Source organism: Caretta caretta, chromosome 1, assembly GCF_965140235.1.
Source record: "Caretta caretta isolate rCarCar2 chromosome 1, rCarCar1.hap1, whole genome shotgun sequence".
Taxonomy (NCBI): domain Eukaryota; kingdom Metazoa; phylum Chordata; order Testudines; family Cheloniidae; genus Caretta; species Caretta caretta.
This window is the reverse complement of record NC_134206.1, coordinates 121,057,769-121,076,118: the sequence shown is the minus strand read 5'-3', so window position 1 is coordinate 121,076,118 and position 18,350 is coordinate 121,057,769. Positions and strand designations below refer to the sequence as shown.

Below are 18,350 nucleotides of genomic sequence, written 5' to 3'. Positions count from 1 at the left end.
TACAGATCGAGCCATTATTAACCATTTCAGTGCAGTTCCAGCACCTTCAGTGATTTTACATCATTTATCTAATGCTAAGAGAATCCTGCTCCCAGAATCCTCTAGCAAGTTCAGACATACCAAGCCATACCACTCATGCTTGCCACATTCATTCGTATCAGTCACAGCAATTCAACATAATTTGGCACCAGCCCAACAACTTCCTAATCCAAAATCTCCTCATGCTCTTCAAAAGTCTTCTCCAAAGGCTCAGAGGGACCACCTACCAAGGCTGATGGGGAGCATCCCAGTCTCTCCCTGTGAATGCTAGGAGACCTAGAACATTGTTGCCGGTACACAGCCCATGGATCCCAATAAAGCCATTGCATCAGGATGATATCCGGGTTGTTCTGGTGGACCGGGTCTTGTGGTTGCCAAAATGGGTGAAGAGTGGTGTGAGGAGTAAATGTCCCCTTTCTCATCATCACCCTCCTCACTGGAAAAGGGTGGGACCAATCCGGATGGTGGTGAAAACTGACACAGTACCGAGTATGCCGGAATAACGTCGGTACCTAGAAGGGGAGATGCCGGTGTTGCAAAGACTAGCAAGTCTTTATGGAAAAGGAATTCTTGCGAGACTGTGAGCATCGGTACCGAAGAGGACGTTTTCGGTAGTGCCGCTGTAGTTGCCGGTACCGATGTGGCTGTGCTATGTGCTGAGCTGCTCAGTGCAGGATGTTTAACTGGCTCAGTCAGTACCCCATTGCCACTCCTCTCAGAAATGGCCCACTTAGGGTCTTTGGCTTTCGCAGTACCTGCAGAACTGGAGGATCCCACCAACACTCAGGTCAGTGGTGGCCAACCTGTGGCCTGCGGGCCGCATGCAGCCCATCAGGGTAATCTGATTGCGGGCAGTGAGACATTTTACTGACGTTGACCATCCACAGCCACAGCCCCCTGCAGCTCCCAGTGGCCGCGGTTCACCATTCCCAGCCAATGGGAGCTGCGGGAAGCAGCACCCACCGTGTCCCTGCAGCTCACCACTTGCCGCAGCTCCCATTGGAGTATATGTAGTGCTCCAGTATATGTATATGTAGTTTTTTTGGGAGCAGTATACACAGCCACTAATATTAGGGGCATGTCAATCCTAAATACATCATGTTTAAATTGTTCATCTTTTGGTTCTTTTGTTTTTGACCTAATTTGAAATAAACAAAATATGCTCTAGCACATCATGGAAAAACAGATTTGCTTGGTAATCCAAGTGATGTGAAGAAAACACTTGAAGTTGTCCCATCTAGTTTTCCATCATCTCAAGAACTCTGAAGCAGTACTGTATTCAACACATCACTGATATTTTTATCTGTTAGTTTTAGCAAATTTGACATACCTCGTATATGATACTGTTATCATCCCATATAAGTGTTGCCACTTGTAAGGGAATTTTCCAAGAACTGTTACTGTTTTACAGGCCTGTCTCCTTTTAAACACCCCCCCAAGGGGATCCAAGTGCATTACATGATATCAAAGAATTTGTTTTGATTAATATTCCTAGTGATTTGCTGTTCTCTTTAACTTTCTTCTTAAAGCCACCTTCTGATCTTAAGACTTACACACATGCTCTTTTAAATATACTGCAGGTCAGCAACAGATGTCATGCGTGGCAGTAGTTTGAAAAGCACAGGGAATTGCACAAGAACAAAAAGATGTAGAGCTGAGTGCATGACAGGAAATTCATAAAGACACCCACTTAGCCAGCTCTACTGAATAACAAAGAAAATGGATGTTCCTCATTGACTGGCTGAAATTATGCCAAATGGATGCCTTTTCAAGGTATTCCCAGTCTTGCATGATATTGTACTGCATACCTGGCTTAAGTAAAGCAGTGCTTTATTTCCAGGGACTGGAGGAAGCCCAGAAAATTCAATTTCATACTCATTAAACTATCTGTTCCCTGATTCTAAACATTCAGTAACTCCCTACCCAGAGCTTAGCAATGTTCCCCCTCCCCTCTATATTATTCTGTGATTTCTTGCCATTTACAAAATATATTAAGACATTCTCTTTATATTAGTTCACAGCTTCAAAATCCTTATGTGGCTTCTTCACCTTGCCCACTCCTCACTCCCAGGAACTCCACAAATAAATCACTGGACTAGGAGATATAAAGAATTTTAGTATCATAAACACATGCTTTTCCTGTTATATAATAAATAAACAATATAAAACACTGTTAAAAGACTATCCCTGATCTGAGGCTCCAACACTCTGTCTCTCAGCTCCACTAAAATCAAATACAAACTCTATATAACTACTGAATATGAGTGCCTTCTAGAACGCCTCATGGTCACACTTGCCACATTATTAGTTAAATTAACTCAATTAACTGAATAATATTATACCAATAGGGGATGTAAATGTAACTTAGCTCATACATGCTTCTTGATATGTTTCTCTCTATTTTACCTCCAGTTCTTTTATCCAAAGCCAAGCATCTTGCAAATTCTCTTCATTAACTTCAGCAAGTTTCTCTTGCCAAGCTACTGCTTGAGCATCAAATTTCACAAAGTTAAATCTGCTTTTGTGTCTCAGTTGTTCCTGTAAGAGATAGTCAGTTGCATTTTTCTCAATATTAAAAGAAAAAAAAAGACCAACCCATGTTACGCTGGGAGAGAAACATCAACAAGAGTAGTTTTCATTCATGTATAATTGGTAGTATAATCCCAATAAATAATGACAAGTATTCTTTATACATATATGTTAGGTGGGAGATAGTAGCATCACCTATTATTAAGTTTCCCTGACATTTCCCATTATAAGATCCTTCAGTTGCTTATAATTTTGTCATGAATGACTATGAATTGCCACTTTGAATGACAATAAATAGCCATTGGGCCAGGGAAAGAGAGTGAGAATGACTCTATAGTCTGGTATTTAGGGCATTTACCTAGGATGTGGGAGACCCAAGTTCTAATCCCTTTTCTCATCAGGCACAGGGGGGAATTAAACATGGGTAAAGTGAAATGACAAGTCAGTCATGGATTCCGTGATTTTACGTGACCTCCACAACGGCAGCCTCACACCACGGGGCTCAGACTTCTGCGATGTATTGTTTATTGCCCACGTCCTGCTTGTGACTTTTACTAAAAAATTTTGCTTTTGTCAAAATGCCTTGAAAGTCCAAAAGAAATTTTACAGGTTTAAATGAAATGTTTCATTTCAACATTACCAAAATGTTTTTTTCTTTCAGTTCAGTCAAAACTATTCAGTGAACTCAACACAAATTCACAAACTATTCTGGTTAACCCAAAAATGCATTTTTTGGTGAATATATTATTTTTCCCCAAAATGTCACCCAGCTCTAGTTACAAGCCTTTGGAAAAATCACAATTCACACGTGCTCAGTAGAGAGTGTTGCTAAAATCTCCAAAGATTCCATCCGCAGAGGGCATGCTCCAGCCTAGAGCGAAGCAGGACTTCTCTACAACTGCTCCTCTCTGCTGCTGCTGCTGGCCGAGATTGGGCACCTGAACTGACAGCATTTTCAGGAAAATCACATGTTTTTGCAAAACGTTCCATTTCTTTAAAAATGGCTACCAATTTTAACTGAAAACAATGTGGAGGGAAAAAAAGCTTCAATCAGCTCTAAGTGCTAGTACTGCTACACATACCAAGTTTCGGGAGTCCCCATTTTATCTAACCTGAATGAGCTGAAATATTTTCTCCTTCACAAGTGGAAGTTTGTCCCTCATAGACTGAGATGTATCAATGAGAATATAGATGTGATCTTCAAGCACATTCCCAAAGAGTCCTCTGCTCCCTCGCTGGAGCCATTTAACCCTGGGGGGAGGGGAAAAAAAGTCACCTGGACATGGTGTGAAAGGCAACATCTCAATAATCTTTTGGAGACAGGCAGGCAGCATAAAGCAATATGGTAACATTAAAGCCTAAATAATCTGCTAGATTGAACCATCTGTCCCTGTGAGCGACCAAGCTGTTCCTACTGCTCAGTGACTTTACTCCAGACCCAATTCAGGAAAGCACTTAAACACGTGATAAAATCCATCCCCATTCACGGAAACACTTAGGGCCCTGATTTAGTAAGAAACCTAAGCGCTTAAAACAACTTTAATGTTCGGCTCATGTTTAAATTCCTTACTGAACAGGAGCCTTAACCACATGCTTAATTTTTAATTAACTGGATTTAAGCACAGGCTTAAAAGTTAAATGTGTGCTTGAGTGCTTTCCTGAACAGAATTATTGTCCTGATTCAGAGCCCCGAACCAGTTCCACTTTAGGTTCCTCTGGAGAGCTGTAACTACCTGCGTGTATTGCAGTGTGGGATATTAACGAACAGTACAGCGGCTCTGAGATAAAGATTACTCACCTCTATACAAGTTAAAAGAGAATGATGCCATAAAAAAATAAAAGAATCATGTCACATTTGCAGCTGAATGACATTTTCTCATGAAGTATTTCACAAAAACATGTGATGTACTCTACCAAGGTTTCACGACAAATGGACAAGCCATTTAAAATACAAAATTTATGCTGATGTTCTCGGATTTGAAATATAAAATCCTGGACTCTCAAATCTTTCCTGCTTTCACTGGCATGTGAATTTAAACCGGAAGAAGAAGAAGATAGGATAAACCAAGGAAAAATAACAAAACCCTGGATGTTGCTAAATATATTCAGGCACTGATACCATTGGTGGGAAGAAACATAAAAAACTATAAAGAGAAATGCTTGAACATAATTGTTTCTGTTACAATGAGAGCAATTCCTAACAGACAAATATTATAAGAGCCAGGTTATGCCTATTAATTGCATGCCTGAGCTCTGGGTGAGGCAGAGCCGCACTGCATCAGCAGACGCTCTGGGAATGATTATGCTTGAGAGAAGCAAAAGGCCTCTTGGAGCTCCTGGGGAGCTCCACTGCTGAGCCACCCCTAGGATTGAGCACCATGTTCTCCTCTCAATGGCCAGCCAGCAGATCTAGTTAGGGTGGAGAGGAGGGTGTGACAATCAGGGTCCAGACACCCCAATGGGGGTACAAAGGATCTGAACACCAAATAATAAGCAATTGAATCAAATGGTTGTATACAATGTTATTGTGTATAAATATATGTCAAAAAAAGGTCTTCTATGAAAGCCTGTAGTGTTCTGACATTGATAGTCATTAGGAGAGGTGTTTACAAGTTATGGCTATGAATATAAGTATGTATATATGTTGAGAACATTGTAACTGTGGTACAACCACAGCAACACAACAAAGCCCTGGCTGGGATGATTTAGTTGGGGATTGGTCCTGCTTTGAGCAGGGGGTTGGACTAGATGACCTCCTGAGGTCCCTTCCAACCCTGATATTCTATGATTCTATGAACACATCACAACAGAGGGATGAAGCAATCAGGCAGGAAGGACACTGTCCATACCAGTTGTTCATACAAAACTAATTTCAAGTACCCATGCATTGCCCAGCCAGCAAAAGAAAATATTGGAATTAATTGGGAAACATTGAAACAACTTGAAATTGAAATGAAAACCCCAGTCTTGGAAAACTAAGAGAGAAGGGAATTTCCTCCATCATGTATCACCAGAATCTGAGAGAAAGAAAAAAAAATCTGCAAATCCTCAAAAGAGAGGGGGTTTGAAGTGAAGGACATCCAAAAACTGAGAGCCAGCATCTACGCAGGGTGCTGTCCATGGAACACTGGATCCCTCTCTATGACAGGGGCACACTGTGAAACTGTTCAGAGTCAGTAGGTAACTTATACTAGAAAAGGGAATTTAGCTAATATAGAAGTAGTAAGCCTGAGATTGACCTTTATGTTTATTTTCTGTGTGACTTGTATGTGTTTGCTTTTCCTCACAATTTTGTCTTTGAATCTCTGATTTTTCTATTAAATAAACCTTCTGTTTCATTCTACTCCAAACAGGTCTCTGTTGTGCAAACTGCCTGGAGTGTGTGTGTCAAAGTGAACTGATAACAGGGGTCAGTTTTCACTCCTTCAGGGGTGACATATCAGAGGGGAAAAGTCCAAGTGTCTGGTAGTTAAGAACTCGGGGAGATGGATTTGGGGAGAGCTGGGACTAGACGCGCTGTTGGGGGCACGCTGCAAAGAGTAACCAGGCTCTGAGTCATAGCTGCATACTATTAAGGCACCCAAGATTACAGGACAGGTGTTGGACAGAATCCATTACTAATTAAGTGATTCCCAAAATGTCCCAGAGGGCCATAGCCTAACCCCCTCTCCACCCTCTTTTTTGGAGTGGGTACTAACTGGGAGCAATCTGTCCTCGGAAGTACACAGGGATTACAATTGTTGCTGGCTCCTCTACAAGGAGATACTTGTGATTCTCAGATGGAAGGTGCTATATATGTGCAAACAATTTTGAATTATGATCTATCTTACTTAATATTTATTATTGTAGCATCTGATTTGAACAAGAAACTTCCAGCTCATAGATAAATGGAGTAAATGCCAATCTACTTTCATTGTAAATTCTAAAAGTACCTTGGTACCTTTTACTAAAAGACAATTTTTCAACTTCCTACATCAATGCTCCTCAGTGATCAATAACAGGCATTCATACACTCCTGGTTGCAGAAAATGGACTATTTTTCCTTCCACTCGAACAGAAGAATGCAAGGTTACAAAACTGTGTTCAATCCATCCATCAGTCTTTCCTAGTAAATGAATACTAAGAGGTCCTACCCATAAAGGTCCAACTTCTTTATAATTTTTATTGCATGTTTACTAGCCGCTTCTGTCTACCATGGCTGTAAACTTTAAACATTTCTGCATTAGAGTACAGATCTGAACAGATTTCATTTGAAACCAAACTAACCTTCTTTCCATTAGTCCAAGCGCATTCTTCATTCTCTCTTCATACTGCCTGTACTTCTCAGTAGAGACATACACATGAACCACAGACCCATCTTTCCAGTAAGTGTGCACAAATTTATCACAGTATTTTGCATGGATTATTTTCTTATTCGTCTCCTACAGGAGCAAGGAATTATGAATGATATATTTTAAAATGTGATCTTTGCAATATGCTGTAACAACATTTGGAAAATACACTTAAAAGGCAGGGATCTACGCCTGCTGCAACTGCATAGCTGCAGAAGTAGCCACAGATTATAAACCTGCTGAGGACATTAGCTCCTTATATGAAATCAGTAGAAACTGTTTCCCTGTCCTCCTTGGCCTGCTCTTAGCTAGAAAGAACAGGAGAAGAAGTATAGAGAAAAGTGTTCTAGTGGAGCTGGGGAAGAGCAAGCAAAACACAGAATAATCCAACCCTTCACACTTTGCTTTAAAACCCAGTACTATGAGAGCACCTGGGGCCTCTACATCTCCTAGACTATGTGGAATAGAGAAGAAACTGACAAACATTCCTTTGCCCCATTCCACGGAGTCAGAAAGATGAGGAAAAACAAGTTGTTGCTGAAACCATCCCTCCATCCTTCGCAGCAGATTACATGATGAATGGGGGAGGATAGGCAAAGCTGTCCTTTCAGGGCAAAGAGAGGGTCACTTCCACTCCATTTCACTTATGAACCTCTTCATCCTGTTCTATTAACAAGCTTTTATTATAATCCTCCAAATAAGAATGGGGTTACAAACAGACCACATGCTGTATAAAAGGCTCATCTATAAAGTTTCATTGTAAGTCTGAAAAGCAGAAAGAAGCTGAAAAGGACACAACATTCGAGGGAATCTTAGCAGTACTTACAGCATCAGTTTGTAAAGATTCATCCTCTGGTTTGGCTTTTATGTCAACCACCCCGTCAGCGTGCCGAAAAGTACAGTCAGCAAGTGCTTCATACAACGTCAGCTTCTGAGCTTTCAAGCCATTCTTCTGCAACCACTCCTTAGAATTTATATAATCCTCAGGTTTTGGCTCAGGCACTGGAGGATCAGTTTTGGTTGCTGATTTGAAAATATACATAACTAGTTGTACTTAACATAATTCACCAAAGAGTTTCTGTAAGCTATTACAAAAGAAGACTGATATAAGGATAGGTGGGCCAAAATTTACAAACCTAAGGCCAACCTCGGACTCCTAACTCCCCATTTAGATACCTAAATAAAGAGTCTGATTTTCAAAAGTGTAGACCATCCAACAAACCCTACTGAAGCCAGCTGGAGCTGCGGGATGCCCAGGACTTTACAAATGAGGCCAGCAATTTCATTGCCTAAGTATGGATTTAGGAGGCTAACTTTAGGCAACTATTTTTGAGAATGTTGACCAGAATTCTGAGCGGAATCACGGAGTAATTATAGCTATAGGGATCTGACTGCATGAAACCACACTCCTTCATTTTCATTCCTTCATTCACACTTCTCCTTCACAGGCGAGTCCTGTGCCCCTCTCCCCCCACACACACTATGTCCTTTTCCAATTGACACTAAGAGGTTCCTGGGTCACAACCACATTCCAGGGAAGGGTTTTAGTGTGTGGATGAGGCCTGAGTAAGGAGCATCTCTCGAGTTACAACTCAAGTTAATTCTGCAGTGAAGACAAGGCCTAAGCAAATTACAATTTTCAGAGGTTTATAATTTGGTCAAATGTGGATGAATTTTTGTGGGGCATCTGAACTGCACAGTTATCCCCTGCCAAGTTTCAAGTCCCACCCTCAAGCCGTAGAGCTGATTGAGCTCCTCAGAAAAACAGCTGAAAAAATTAACATTAGTAAAATTACCTGTTTTTCCTAGTCTTGTTCTCAGAGACAACTGAATAGTTTTTGCTGAAACTTTCCAAAAGGCAAAAAGCAAGCATGGAAAAATTCACCCAGAACTGTTAAAGTTTAATGAAGTTAAAAGCAACTGTAAATAGAGGCTTATAAAGGTAAGCGTATGCAACCGTAATGATAGATTACGGCTCTGCATATAATAAATGGTCTTAAAAAGAAACATCATCCCTAAATTGGCAGTTTATCAAAATTGCCCACAAATGAAACAAATTAAGCATGAGCACAATGATATCTTTCTAGAAAGAACTATAAACAATACCTTTGCCAGATATAGGCTGGTGAGACTCGGATAAAATATTCTGAAGTTGTATCAGCGCATTTCTGGCCTCCTCTGACTCCTTCCAGATCATGAAGACATCTTCTCTGACACCAGCTACTGTGGGAGGAATAATGCACAGACCTTAATGCTTTCAGACAAATTCTTCTTTCACCGCTACACCTGCTCAACAATCCTAAAGTCAATGGGGTTGCCTGTGTAGGTACCGTTTTATTACCTTGTAAATAGGGTCCCTTTGCAGTGGGAACTCCTCTCTTTAAAAGGTTTCAGAGTAACAGCTGTGTTAGTCTGTATTCACAAAAAGAAAAGGAGTACTTGTGGCACCTTAGAGACTAACCAATTTATTTGAGCATAAGCTTTCGTGAGCTACAGCTGATGAAGTGAGCTGTAGCTCACGAAAGCTTATGCTCAAATAAATTGGTTAGTCTCTAAGGTGCCACAAGTACTCCTTTTCTTTTTTCTCTTTAAAAGGAGTTCAAGGAATATACATGAGCAGAGAGGCACCAGCAACAAAGCTTCACTTGAGATGCGCTGCCTGGGGTTAGGCCTCTGGGCCCTAAAACAGAGGTACACAGCCTTCTGGGTTTGGGGTGGTGCGTTTTGGTTATAGTCTATCCCATGGTGAGGGGCAAATCCTCCTTCCCAGCATGGGGAAACTCCACAAGGAAATTCTCATAGAATTCCCCTATGGATTTTAATGCAGAAGGGGGAAATCCAGCCATCTGTTCTTTCTTTTTCTTTTCTTTTTTTTTTAATTAAAACCAGCCTTTGCATGAGAAAGCCCAAGCCCGAAATCTAGAAAAGCTGACATTTTCAGTTGCTTCAAATTCCTAAAACTACTGAGCAGATGTACTTACAACTTTAACAGTCCCCTAAGAGTAAGTGATGTGATTTTAGCAATACACATTTGCCTTCCCGCTATAACTAACCAAAACCTTAATTATGAGGGCACTAATGACACCTAAGTAATTTGTAAAATTGGTTTCAATTAGGGAGACAGGTGTCAATGAAATAGATTATTCAGTACAAACCCCAAAGTTACAGTATATCTAAGACCATTTAAAAAATTCAAGAGATACTCTGCCCTTGATTAAAAGTTTAAAATTGGTCTTTAATAGAATTAAAGTATACAAAAACTGCAAGTTCAAAGATGGAAAATGGAGACAGCATGTACTTCTGTTTTAAGAAGTCTACACAATGCTGTGAATAAATTAGGTAGCGTAGTCTATGAGAACTTAATACTGTAATATGGATCAGCTGGAAGAATGGCATACTAGAACAATAAGATGTAAAAGGATTGAATCATAAGTGCTCCTTTCTGTAAAACCAGATTAGTAGCCTAATGCTGAATTACATATTACAACACTGAATTAGTCCAACTATATCTTAACATCTGCTGATCCAATCCAGTGTATGTACCCAAAGCAATCACAGGATATGCCATACTTGATAATATACTCAAGCCCATCTCTACTAAAATAAACCCTCAGTTAACCTACACCAAACAAAACCCGCTCATTTTGCCTGTACAATAAACATTGTAGAATTGCCTTAAATGAACAATACATATATATTTTGTAAATACAGCAACACAGTTTTAAATGTGAAATGCAGTTAATTTTCCTCATAATCTTTTATAATGTGTTACTGTACACTGCCATCTCCTGGTATCCTCTTGTATTTCAAGAGTTCTGTTTTAGCCAATCCGATGAAGTGAGCTGTAGCTCACGAAAGCTTATGCTCAAATAAATTGGTTAGTCTCTAAGGTGCCACAAGTCCTCCTTTTCTTTTTACAAGTTAACATGAAAATCAATCTCTCCAAAATCATAAAAAGTTCAAGCAAAATGGCACATTCCACAGCATAAAACTGAAAAGGAAGAATAAAGTCAAAAGTTTCTCATTGACCTTAGAAGATCAAGAAAAATATTCTGACCAAAACACTTGATTCAGTTTTATTTTATTTTTTAAAAAACACCACACTTAAAACATGACAGTTGACAAAACTGTAGCAGAGTTACATAAGAACATAAATGCACTATAAATTTGCAATCAACTACAACTACCATGCTATTAAACATGTACCAGCTACAGTGATGTGGAAGTAAAATCACCAAATATAAATCAATCATATATGTATTATCGAGGTATTGAACAAAAGGTTGTGCTGACAAATGCAATTCAGAAAAAAATATTTCCTTCCCAAATCATCATCTCCTACTAAAAGGGATCCAGGTTTAATTTTGTGAAGGTTTTAAAGTTTCTGCTGAAAAGTTGAAAAATAGAAGCATTTTAAATGTTCTGCTGGTTTCTCCAGGTCTTTCTAATTTAAATGTTTTGAAAACTTACTATATATACTGATAATGTATCCAGTATGGGACATGTATTGAATTCAATATTACACAATAAAACATTTATTGACATGTTTCACTTTAATTTACGCCACAGCATTGTGAAATCAAATCACATACCTGTTTGATAGCCGATGGATTTGGTGACAAATCCTTTAGATGATAAATGCATTTTACCACAGTCAAGCAACACAATATTTTTTTTACCCAGGCAACAACCCGGATTTACAAAACCAAGGACAAGATGTCAAAGCAGGTCCTACCCGGGTCTAGTCCCCCATAGCAGACCAACCTCTCCAGAGATTGCTCCAGCATCATCCACAGCAACCTCTTTTTCTCCAACTGACGGGATCATCTCTCCCTTTTTTCTGCCCCACCCACCACATCTGGCACATCCTCACACCCACAGTCATCTTCCTCCACCTGAGAAGCCACAGGAGAGAAAAACTGCTCCTTGAGGCCCCAGAGAATCCCTTCTCCCTTTCCCTCTTCCCCCCGACACGCGCACACACACACAAATAAAATAAATTAAACATCAATATCCTTTATATATACAGTGTCCCAAGTGATCTCAAATCATACTGTCCTATTCCTCATCCTTCCTTTCTCCTGCCCTCCTCTCCGATGCCGGCTCTCCTGTTGACCTCGTCCTAATATTCGTTTTTCCACTAAATATTAACAGCCCTCAACAGCACTGCTGCTGGTGTCTACTTTTATTGCAATTACCCAATTTTCAAGCATGGAAGTAGTATATCTACTTGGGGGGGAAATCAAGCACTGACCCACTCCAACTGAACTGCTTGTCAGTTTAACTGTCTCCTTGGATCTACCTGAAGAACTCAACAGTTCCATTTCATAAAGGGAAAAGAACTCAGTGATGTCCATGGGGTTACAATGGAAACAGGCAACATGCTGGATAAATATGCTTACAGCTTTTATATTTACTCTCCACTAGCAGCAAGAATGAAAGTTGAGCTTAAAGTTTGTTTTCTTCTGCCTGATTCAGCACTGTGTTGCACTAATTTTGTGCCTATGTAACTCCACTGATTTCAGTAGAATTACACCAGCATTAAGCAAGAGTAACACAGCGGTAAATCAAGCCCCTTATTTCCTTTACACAATAAGCTTCTACTTTGTGCCTAGCTAACATTTAAAATTGTATGACTGACTCAATGTTAGAAGAGTAAAATAGTTATTTAACTGTGTTCAAACCCTTACAATAAGTAATGTTTCAAAATTATTAACAGAATTTTAGAATTGGGTTCCAGACATTTAAAACCTGTTACTAATTATGTATTACCTATTATAATACCAGATATGTACTTCATAATACAAATAAAGATGGATTTCCTGCCCAGAGGGCTTACAATCTGAAGTAGTAATAGCTAAAAGTCTGAAAAAGAGCAAGAAATAATAACTAAAAATTTAAATTGCGAATGGATCATTTTAACTTGGTAGAATGCATGCCCACTTTGCTGTACAGAATCAAACCATGTGTGTGTGTGTTACACATATAAACAAACTACAACTAACATACAACACCGCAACAAGCACCCCTTTCCGCCTCCCAATCGCTGAACATCCTCACACACACTCAAAAAAAACCTCATTCTGTTCCAGTCTTACCTCCCAGCAGCTATACCCATCCTGTAGCCTGTTTCAAAAGCTACTCCAAACCCACCTGATTTCACAACCAAGATACCAAACTAGCTTACAACCACCAGCAAAACTAAACAAAAACAAAAAACTGGCAAACCAGCACCAACATTTCTAAAAGTCCAAGAAAGAAAATTAAGTCACAGAAGAGACTGGAATAGTAATTAATTCTGTGATCGCTTGACTCAGATCAGACTTTACAAAGGGAGAATAGACAAATGCAAGAAAATTAGACATTTTAAGTTGCTCAAACTTATTTTGCATACAAGCCAAGATGGGGAATTTAACTTCTTCCTGCAGACCCCTGCCTCCGCCACTGTGTGGCAGAAGAACACAGTAGCATTCTTTAAAGTGCTGCTGTTTAAAGGCAGCCCTTCAAAAATTAACCTGGTACACAGGGTAGTACTGGAGATGCCTTTGCCTACATACCTGGAACGTTAGATAACAGAGAAGCAAACCCTGATCTCCTTTCCACTGGGGGGGAAGGCCAGTGGGATGCTATGCAGGTGAATTCTGCAGCTGATGCCACTACCATGGAGCCGGGCTCCATGGAGGTTCTCTCCATAGCATAGGAAGTGGGGTTTGGACAGGGTTTCCAACTTTCTAATTGCACAAAACTAAACACCCTTGCCCCACTCCCTGCCCCACCCCTTCCTCAAGGCCCCAGCCCGGCCCTGTCCCTTCTCTGAGGCCCCGCCCCTACTCACTCCACCCCACCCCCCCGTCAGTCGCTCTCCCGCACCCTCACTCACTCACTTTCACCGGGCTGGGGCAGGGGCCTGCAGTGGGGGAAGAGGTGAGGGCTCTGGCTGGGGGTGCAGGCTCCAGGGTGGGGCCAGAAATGAGGGGTTCAGGGTGTGGGAGGGGGCTCCAGGCTGAGACAGGGGGTTGCGCTGTGGGAGGGGGTATGGGCTCTGGCTGGGGGTGTGGGCTCCAGGGTGGGGCCAGAAATGAGGAGTTCAGGGTGCAGGAGGGGGCTTCAAACTGAGGTGAGGGTTAGGGTGTGTGAGGGGGTGAGGGCTCTGGGGTGGAGCTGAGGATGAGGGGTTTGGGGTGCAGGAGGGGGCTCCAGGCTGGGGCCAATTGGTTTGGAGTGCAGGAGGGGGCTCAGGACTGGGGGTTGGGGTGCAGGAGGGGGTGCGGCTCTGGGAGGGAGTTTGGGTGTGGGAGGGGACTCAGGGCTAGGGCAGGGGGTTGGGGTGTGGGCTCCGGGAGGCAGTTAGGGTGTGGGAGGAGTGGCAACATGCCCCTCTGGCTCCTAGGCGGAGGCGTGGCCAGGCGGGACAGCTTCTCCTACCAATATAGCTACTGCCGTACGTGGAGGTGGTTTTGTTATGTCGACAGGAGAGCTCTCTCCCATCGACACAGAGCAGCTACTCAAGCTATCTTACAGCAGTGCAGCTGCAACAGTACAGCTGTGCCACTGTAAGCTCGCTGGTGTAGACATGGCCTCAGTTTCCAATTATTTGCTTTTGTAGTTTATTCCCCATATGCAAGAAACACTTTCAAAACACATTAGAGGCTAATCAGCATTTTTATTATTATTGCCCTCTGCATCATTCAAGAAGGCACCATGAAACACGAGACATCAGACATGGAAGAAAAGAGTAATCACAGCAATATATTTTCTGCTCTGAAAGGATTTAGAATCTAAACACAACTGGAGTTTTCTGATTGGTTGTCAGTGATGTCATAACCATGGCTATAATGCTTAGTAATTGCATAAGGCTAATTGCCTTCCTTTTTAACTTGTAAATTCTAGTCCATAATAGCAATAAGACATACCACACAATGCATTTCAAAGAAATTACTGCACATTTGGGTGATTGAAGCTACTCATCATTCATCTTTAGAAACAGTAGCATAGAAGTAATTTCAGATATGCAACATCTACTGAAATGCTCCCACCACACCCCGAGCATACATACAGAAACACCCTTCCCTCTTTCCAGACAAAACAATTTTGTTCTTTTCTCTGTATCTCTCTCATACACACAAAGCTCTGTCCATTTCTTCCTTCTTCCTTCCCCCTCTGACCACGTACATGGTATCCACCCTTTCCCACCCAGAGGCCAGCCATTTGAACTGCCCCCTCTCCCAGATGGTGAAGTGGGAGCACTGCTCATGCTTATTTTTATTAACACTTGGCTACATTTCCTTAATTACAATGTTATTCTGAAGGTTTTAAGAAAGAACATCCTTTTATTATTTTTACCTAAAGGCACCTTTCCCTTCAATTTTCTTGAATTCTGGGTGGCTAGACTTTCTCCATCCTCTTCACTCTTTGGTATAGGTCCAATGATATCTATGTGGTCAGTTCTCTCAGCAAACGCATGGAATCTGTAATATAAAAAGGGTTTTCATCGCTAAGTAAATTATGTAAATACATCCCTAGTTTATCCCTTCATTATGTACCTCTGAGCATATTTGTTGCCCTTCTGTAGAACTCATTGATTTCTGTTACTGTATATCCATACAGTGAAGAGGCCAGAAATTGGGGTACTTCAGAAGAGGGCATACCATTCTTCAATATGAAGACACTATCATAAATGTTCTGTATCATTTTGTTACCTATTTCAATGCATCAAGCATACTACTAGCTCTTAACTGATGCTGCATGCTGATCCAACCCTACAGCCACTGTTCAGGACACAGCCAATCTGCATGTCACTGCCATTGCCCACCCAATGGGCCCTCTTTCCACCCTCTCCACATTCAACCTCAGTCAGCTGAGGGAAAAACCCTGCCCAGTATCTGAAGGCTGATACCTGCCTCTTCTCCCTGTGGAGCTGGTCACCTAACTGCTCCCCAGAAGGATGGGGCAGGTTGCCCCACTCCCATATGTCCAGAGGGGCAAAACAGACTCTGGGGAGGCATGATACAGTGCAGAAGCTCCCCTCTATAACAGCTGATGGACAACATCACCTCTGCTTCTTGTTGTCCCAAGACCTGCCTTAAATTAGGTAACATTGCAACAGTTCTGACACTTCCTTTTGTGTGTTACAAGCCATCTAGCCAGCCCTCTGCACTGAGGCACCACGTATACCTAGACTATCCCTGACAGGTGTTTGTCCAACCTGTTCTTAAAAATGTCCAGTGATGGGGACTCCACAACCTTCTTCGGAAGCCTAATCCAATACTTGACTATCTTTACAGTTAGAAAGTTTTTCCTAGTATCTAACCTCAATCTCCTTTGCTGCTGATTAAGCAGATTACTTCTTGCCCTACCTTCAAGGGACATGGAGAACAATTGATCACTGTCCTCTTTTAAACAGCCCTTAACGTATTTGAAGACCATTATCAGGTCCCTCCTCAGTCTTCTTTCCTCAAGACTAAACATGCCCATTTTTTTAACCTTTTCTCACAAGTCAGGTTTTCTAAACCTTTTATCATTTTTGTTAATCTCCTCTGGACTCTCTCCAGTTTGTCCACATCTTTCTTGAAGTGCAATGCCCAGAATCAGACACAGTACTCGAGCTGAGGCCTCACCTGTGCTGAACAGAGTGGGACAATTACCTCCCTCCCGTATCTTACATATGACACTCCTATTAATAAACCCCAGAATATTAGCCTTTTTTGGCTATGTTGGCTCATATGCATATGTTGGCTCATATGCAATTTGTGATCCACTATAATCCCCAGATCCTTTTCTGCAGTACTACTACCTAGCCAATTATTCCCCATTTTGTAGTTCCGCATTTGATTTTTCCTTTTTAAGTGCAGTACTTTGCATTTGTCTTTACTGGATTTTATCTTGTTGATTTCAGACCATTTCTCCACTTTATCAAGGTCGTTTTGAATTCTAATCCTGTTTTCCAAGGTGCTAAAAACCCCTTCCAGCCTGGTGTCTTCCAAAAAATTTGTAAGCATACTCTCCTCTCCATTATCCAAATCACTGATTAAAATATTGAATAGTACCGGACTCATGACAGACCCCTTTGGCACCCCTCTAGATATTTCCTCCCAGTTTGACAGCCAACCACTGATAGCTACTCTTTGAGTCTGGTCTTCCAACCAGTTTTTCACCCACTTTACAGTAATTTCATCAGAACACATTTCCCTAGTTTGCTTATGAGAATGCCAGGTGGAACTGAGTCAAAAGCCTTCCTAAAATCAAGATATATCATGTCTACTGCTTCCCCCATATCCACTAGGCCAGTAACCCTATCAAAGAAGGAAATTAGGTTGGTTTGGTAAAATTTATTCTTGAAAAATCCATATTGGCTATGAATTATTGTTGGCCTTTCCAGAAATTTTGTTATATTATGGGTGGAAGCAAGGTTAGTGTGTGTTCAGTTAATGGCCCTCTAGTATTTTTAGCAAAAGGAAAGATTAAGGACAGGAAAGTCCAGCACTAGAATGTCCCCACTTCTTGGGGGACAGCACAGAGGAAGTCCAACTGCATAATCCAGCCCCCACTCCCCTTCAAAGAAAGGCTTACAATCACAGGGGAGTGTGATGAATGTGTGCCAAGCCCTGAAACAGGAAACAATCTGACTGGGATTTTTCTAGCAAAGACTGCTGCTGCTTTGGGTCCTGATGAAATTGGGGATTACTCCCCATTTACATCCTCCTACTATGTGGCAGGAAAGCCAGTTACTGGTTTAGCTTTGATTTATGCAGGAGAGGACCAACATGACCTCTTTTCAAGACAAACTCCCTCAGCACAATATGCTGATGTTGCTGCACTGGTTCAGGTTATAAGAGGCCTGAAGATGGGGAGTGCTGGTGTCCAGGGAATTATATGCTCTGATTTGAGTTCTGTGTGTAATGCACTTACTGCTTTTCTTCCATTTGAGAGCAAAAAAAATGAGTGGAAGAAGAGTAATGGCAGGAGCATTAAGCATGTAGGCTTGTGAAAGTGGTTGGATCAGGTGACACAAGACAAGGGATTGATGGAGGTCTGGGTAATGAAGGGTAAGGCACAAGCCAAGAGTGGAAAAATTAAAAGATGGCATGATGAAGCAGATAGGGCAGTAAAGGAAGCACTCAAAAGTGGAGTTATATGGCCAGGAGAGACAGCCACTACTGTGGTAGAGGCAGTGACAACTACAGCCATGAAACAGAGACAGAAAAAAGATTTTGATCTACAGGTTCTACAAAAGGAAAATGAGGAAATACAAGACCCCTTAAAATTATTAGGTGGGGGAACTGGTGTATTATATGAATGGAAACTAAAACCACAGGGATGGACTACTTGTGGCTCGAAATTCAGGGGAGGTCCCAGTTGGATTAAGTGAGGAGTTCATGAGAATAGACGCACAGCAGGTGGACATTTAAATTAACTTAGCACTAAAGAGCGAGTGTTTACTGTGTGATGGAG

The 18,350-nt window shown here is 41.4% G+C and overlaps 1 protein-coding gene across 6 annotated transcripts in view; it reads right to left on the bottom strand.

Annotated features, from left to right (window-relative positions):
• The window catches only part of VWA3B (von Willebrand factor A domain containing 3B), a 121,690-nt gene that overhangs the window by 78,126 nt on the left and 25,214 nt on the right, over positions 1-18,350 (bottom strand). For 5 of the 6 annotated variants that reach the window (XM_048858653.2, XM_075130742.1, XM_048858664.2 and 2 more), the window contains 6 exons: positions 15,243-15,367; positions 9,006-9,122; positions 7,726-7,922; positions 6,835-6,989; positions 3,681-3,819; positions 2,446-2,577 (listed from right to left, as the gene is read on the bottom strand). In XM_048858653.2, the coding sequence (XP_048714610.2) occupies positions 2,446-2,577; positions 3,681-3,819; positions 6,835-6,989; positions 7,726-7,922; positions 9,006-9,122; positions 15,243-15,367 (865 nt within the window). The remainder of the gene's footprint in view (positions 1-2,445; positions 2,578-3,680; positions 3,820-6,834; positions 6,990-7,725; positions 7,923-9,005; positions 9,123-15,242; positions 15,368-18,350) is intronic. The other variant, XM_075130735.1, reaches the window with a different exon arrangement.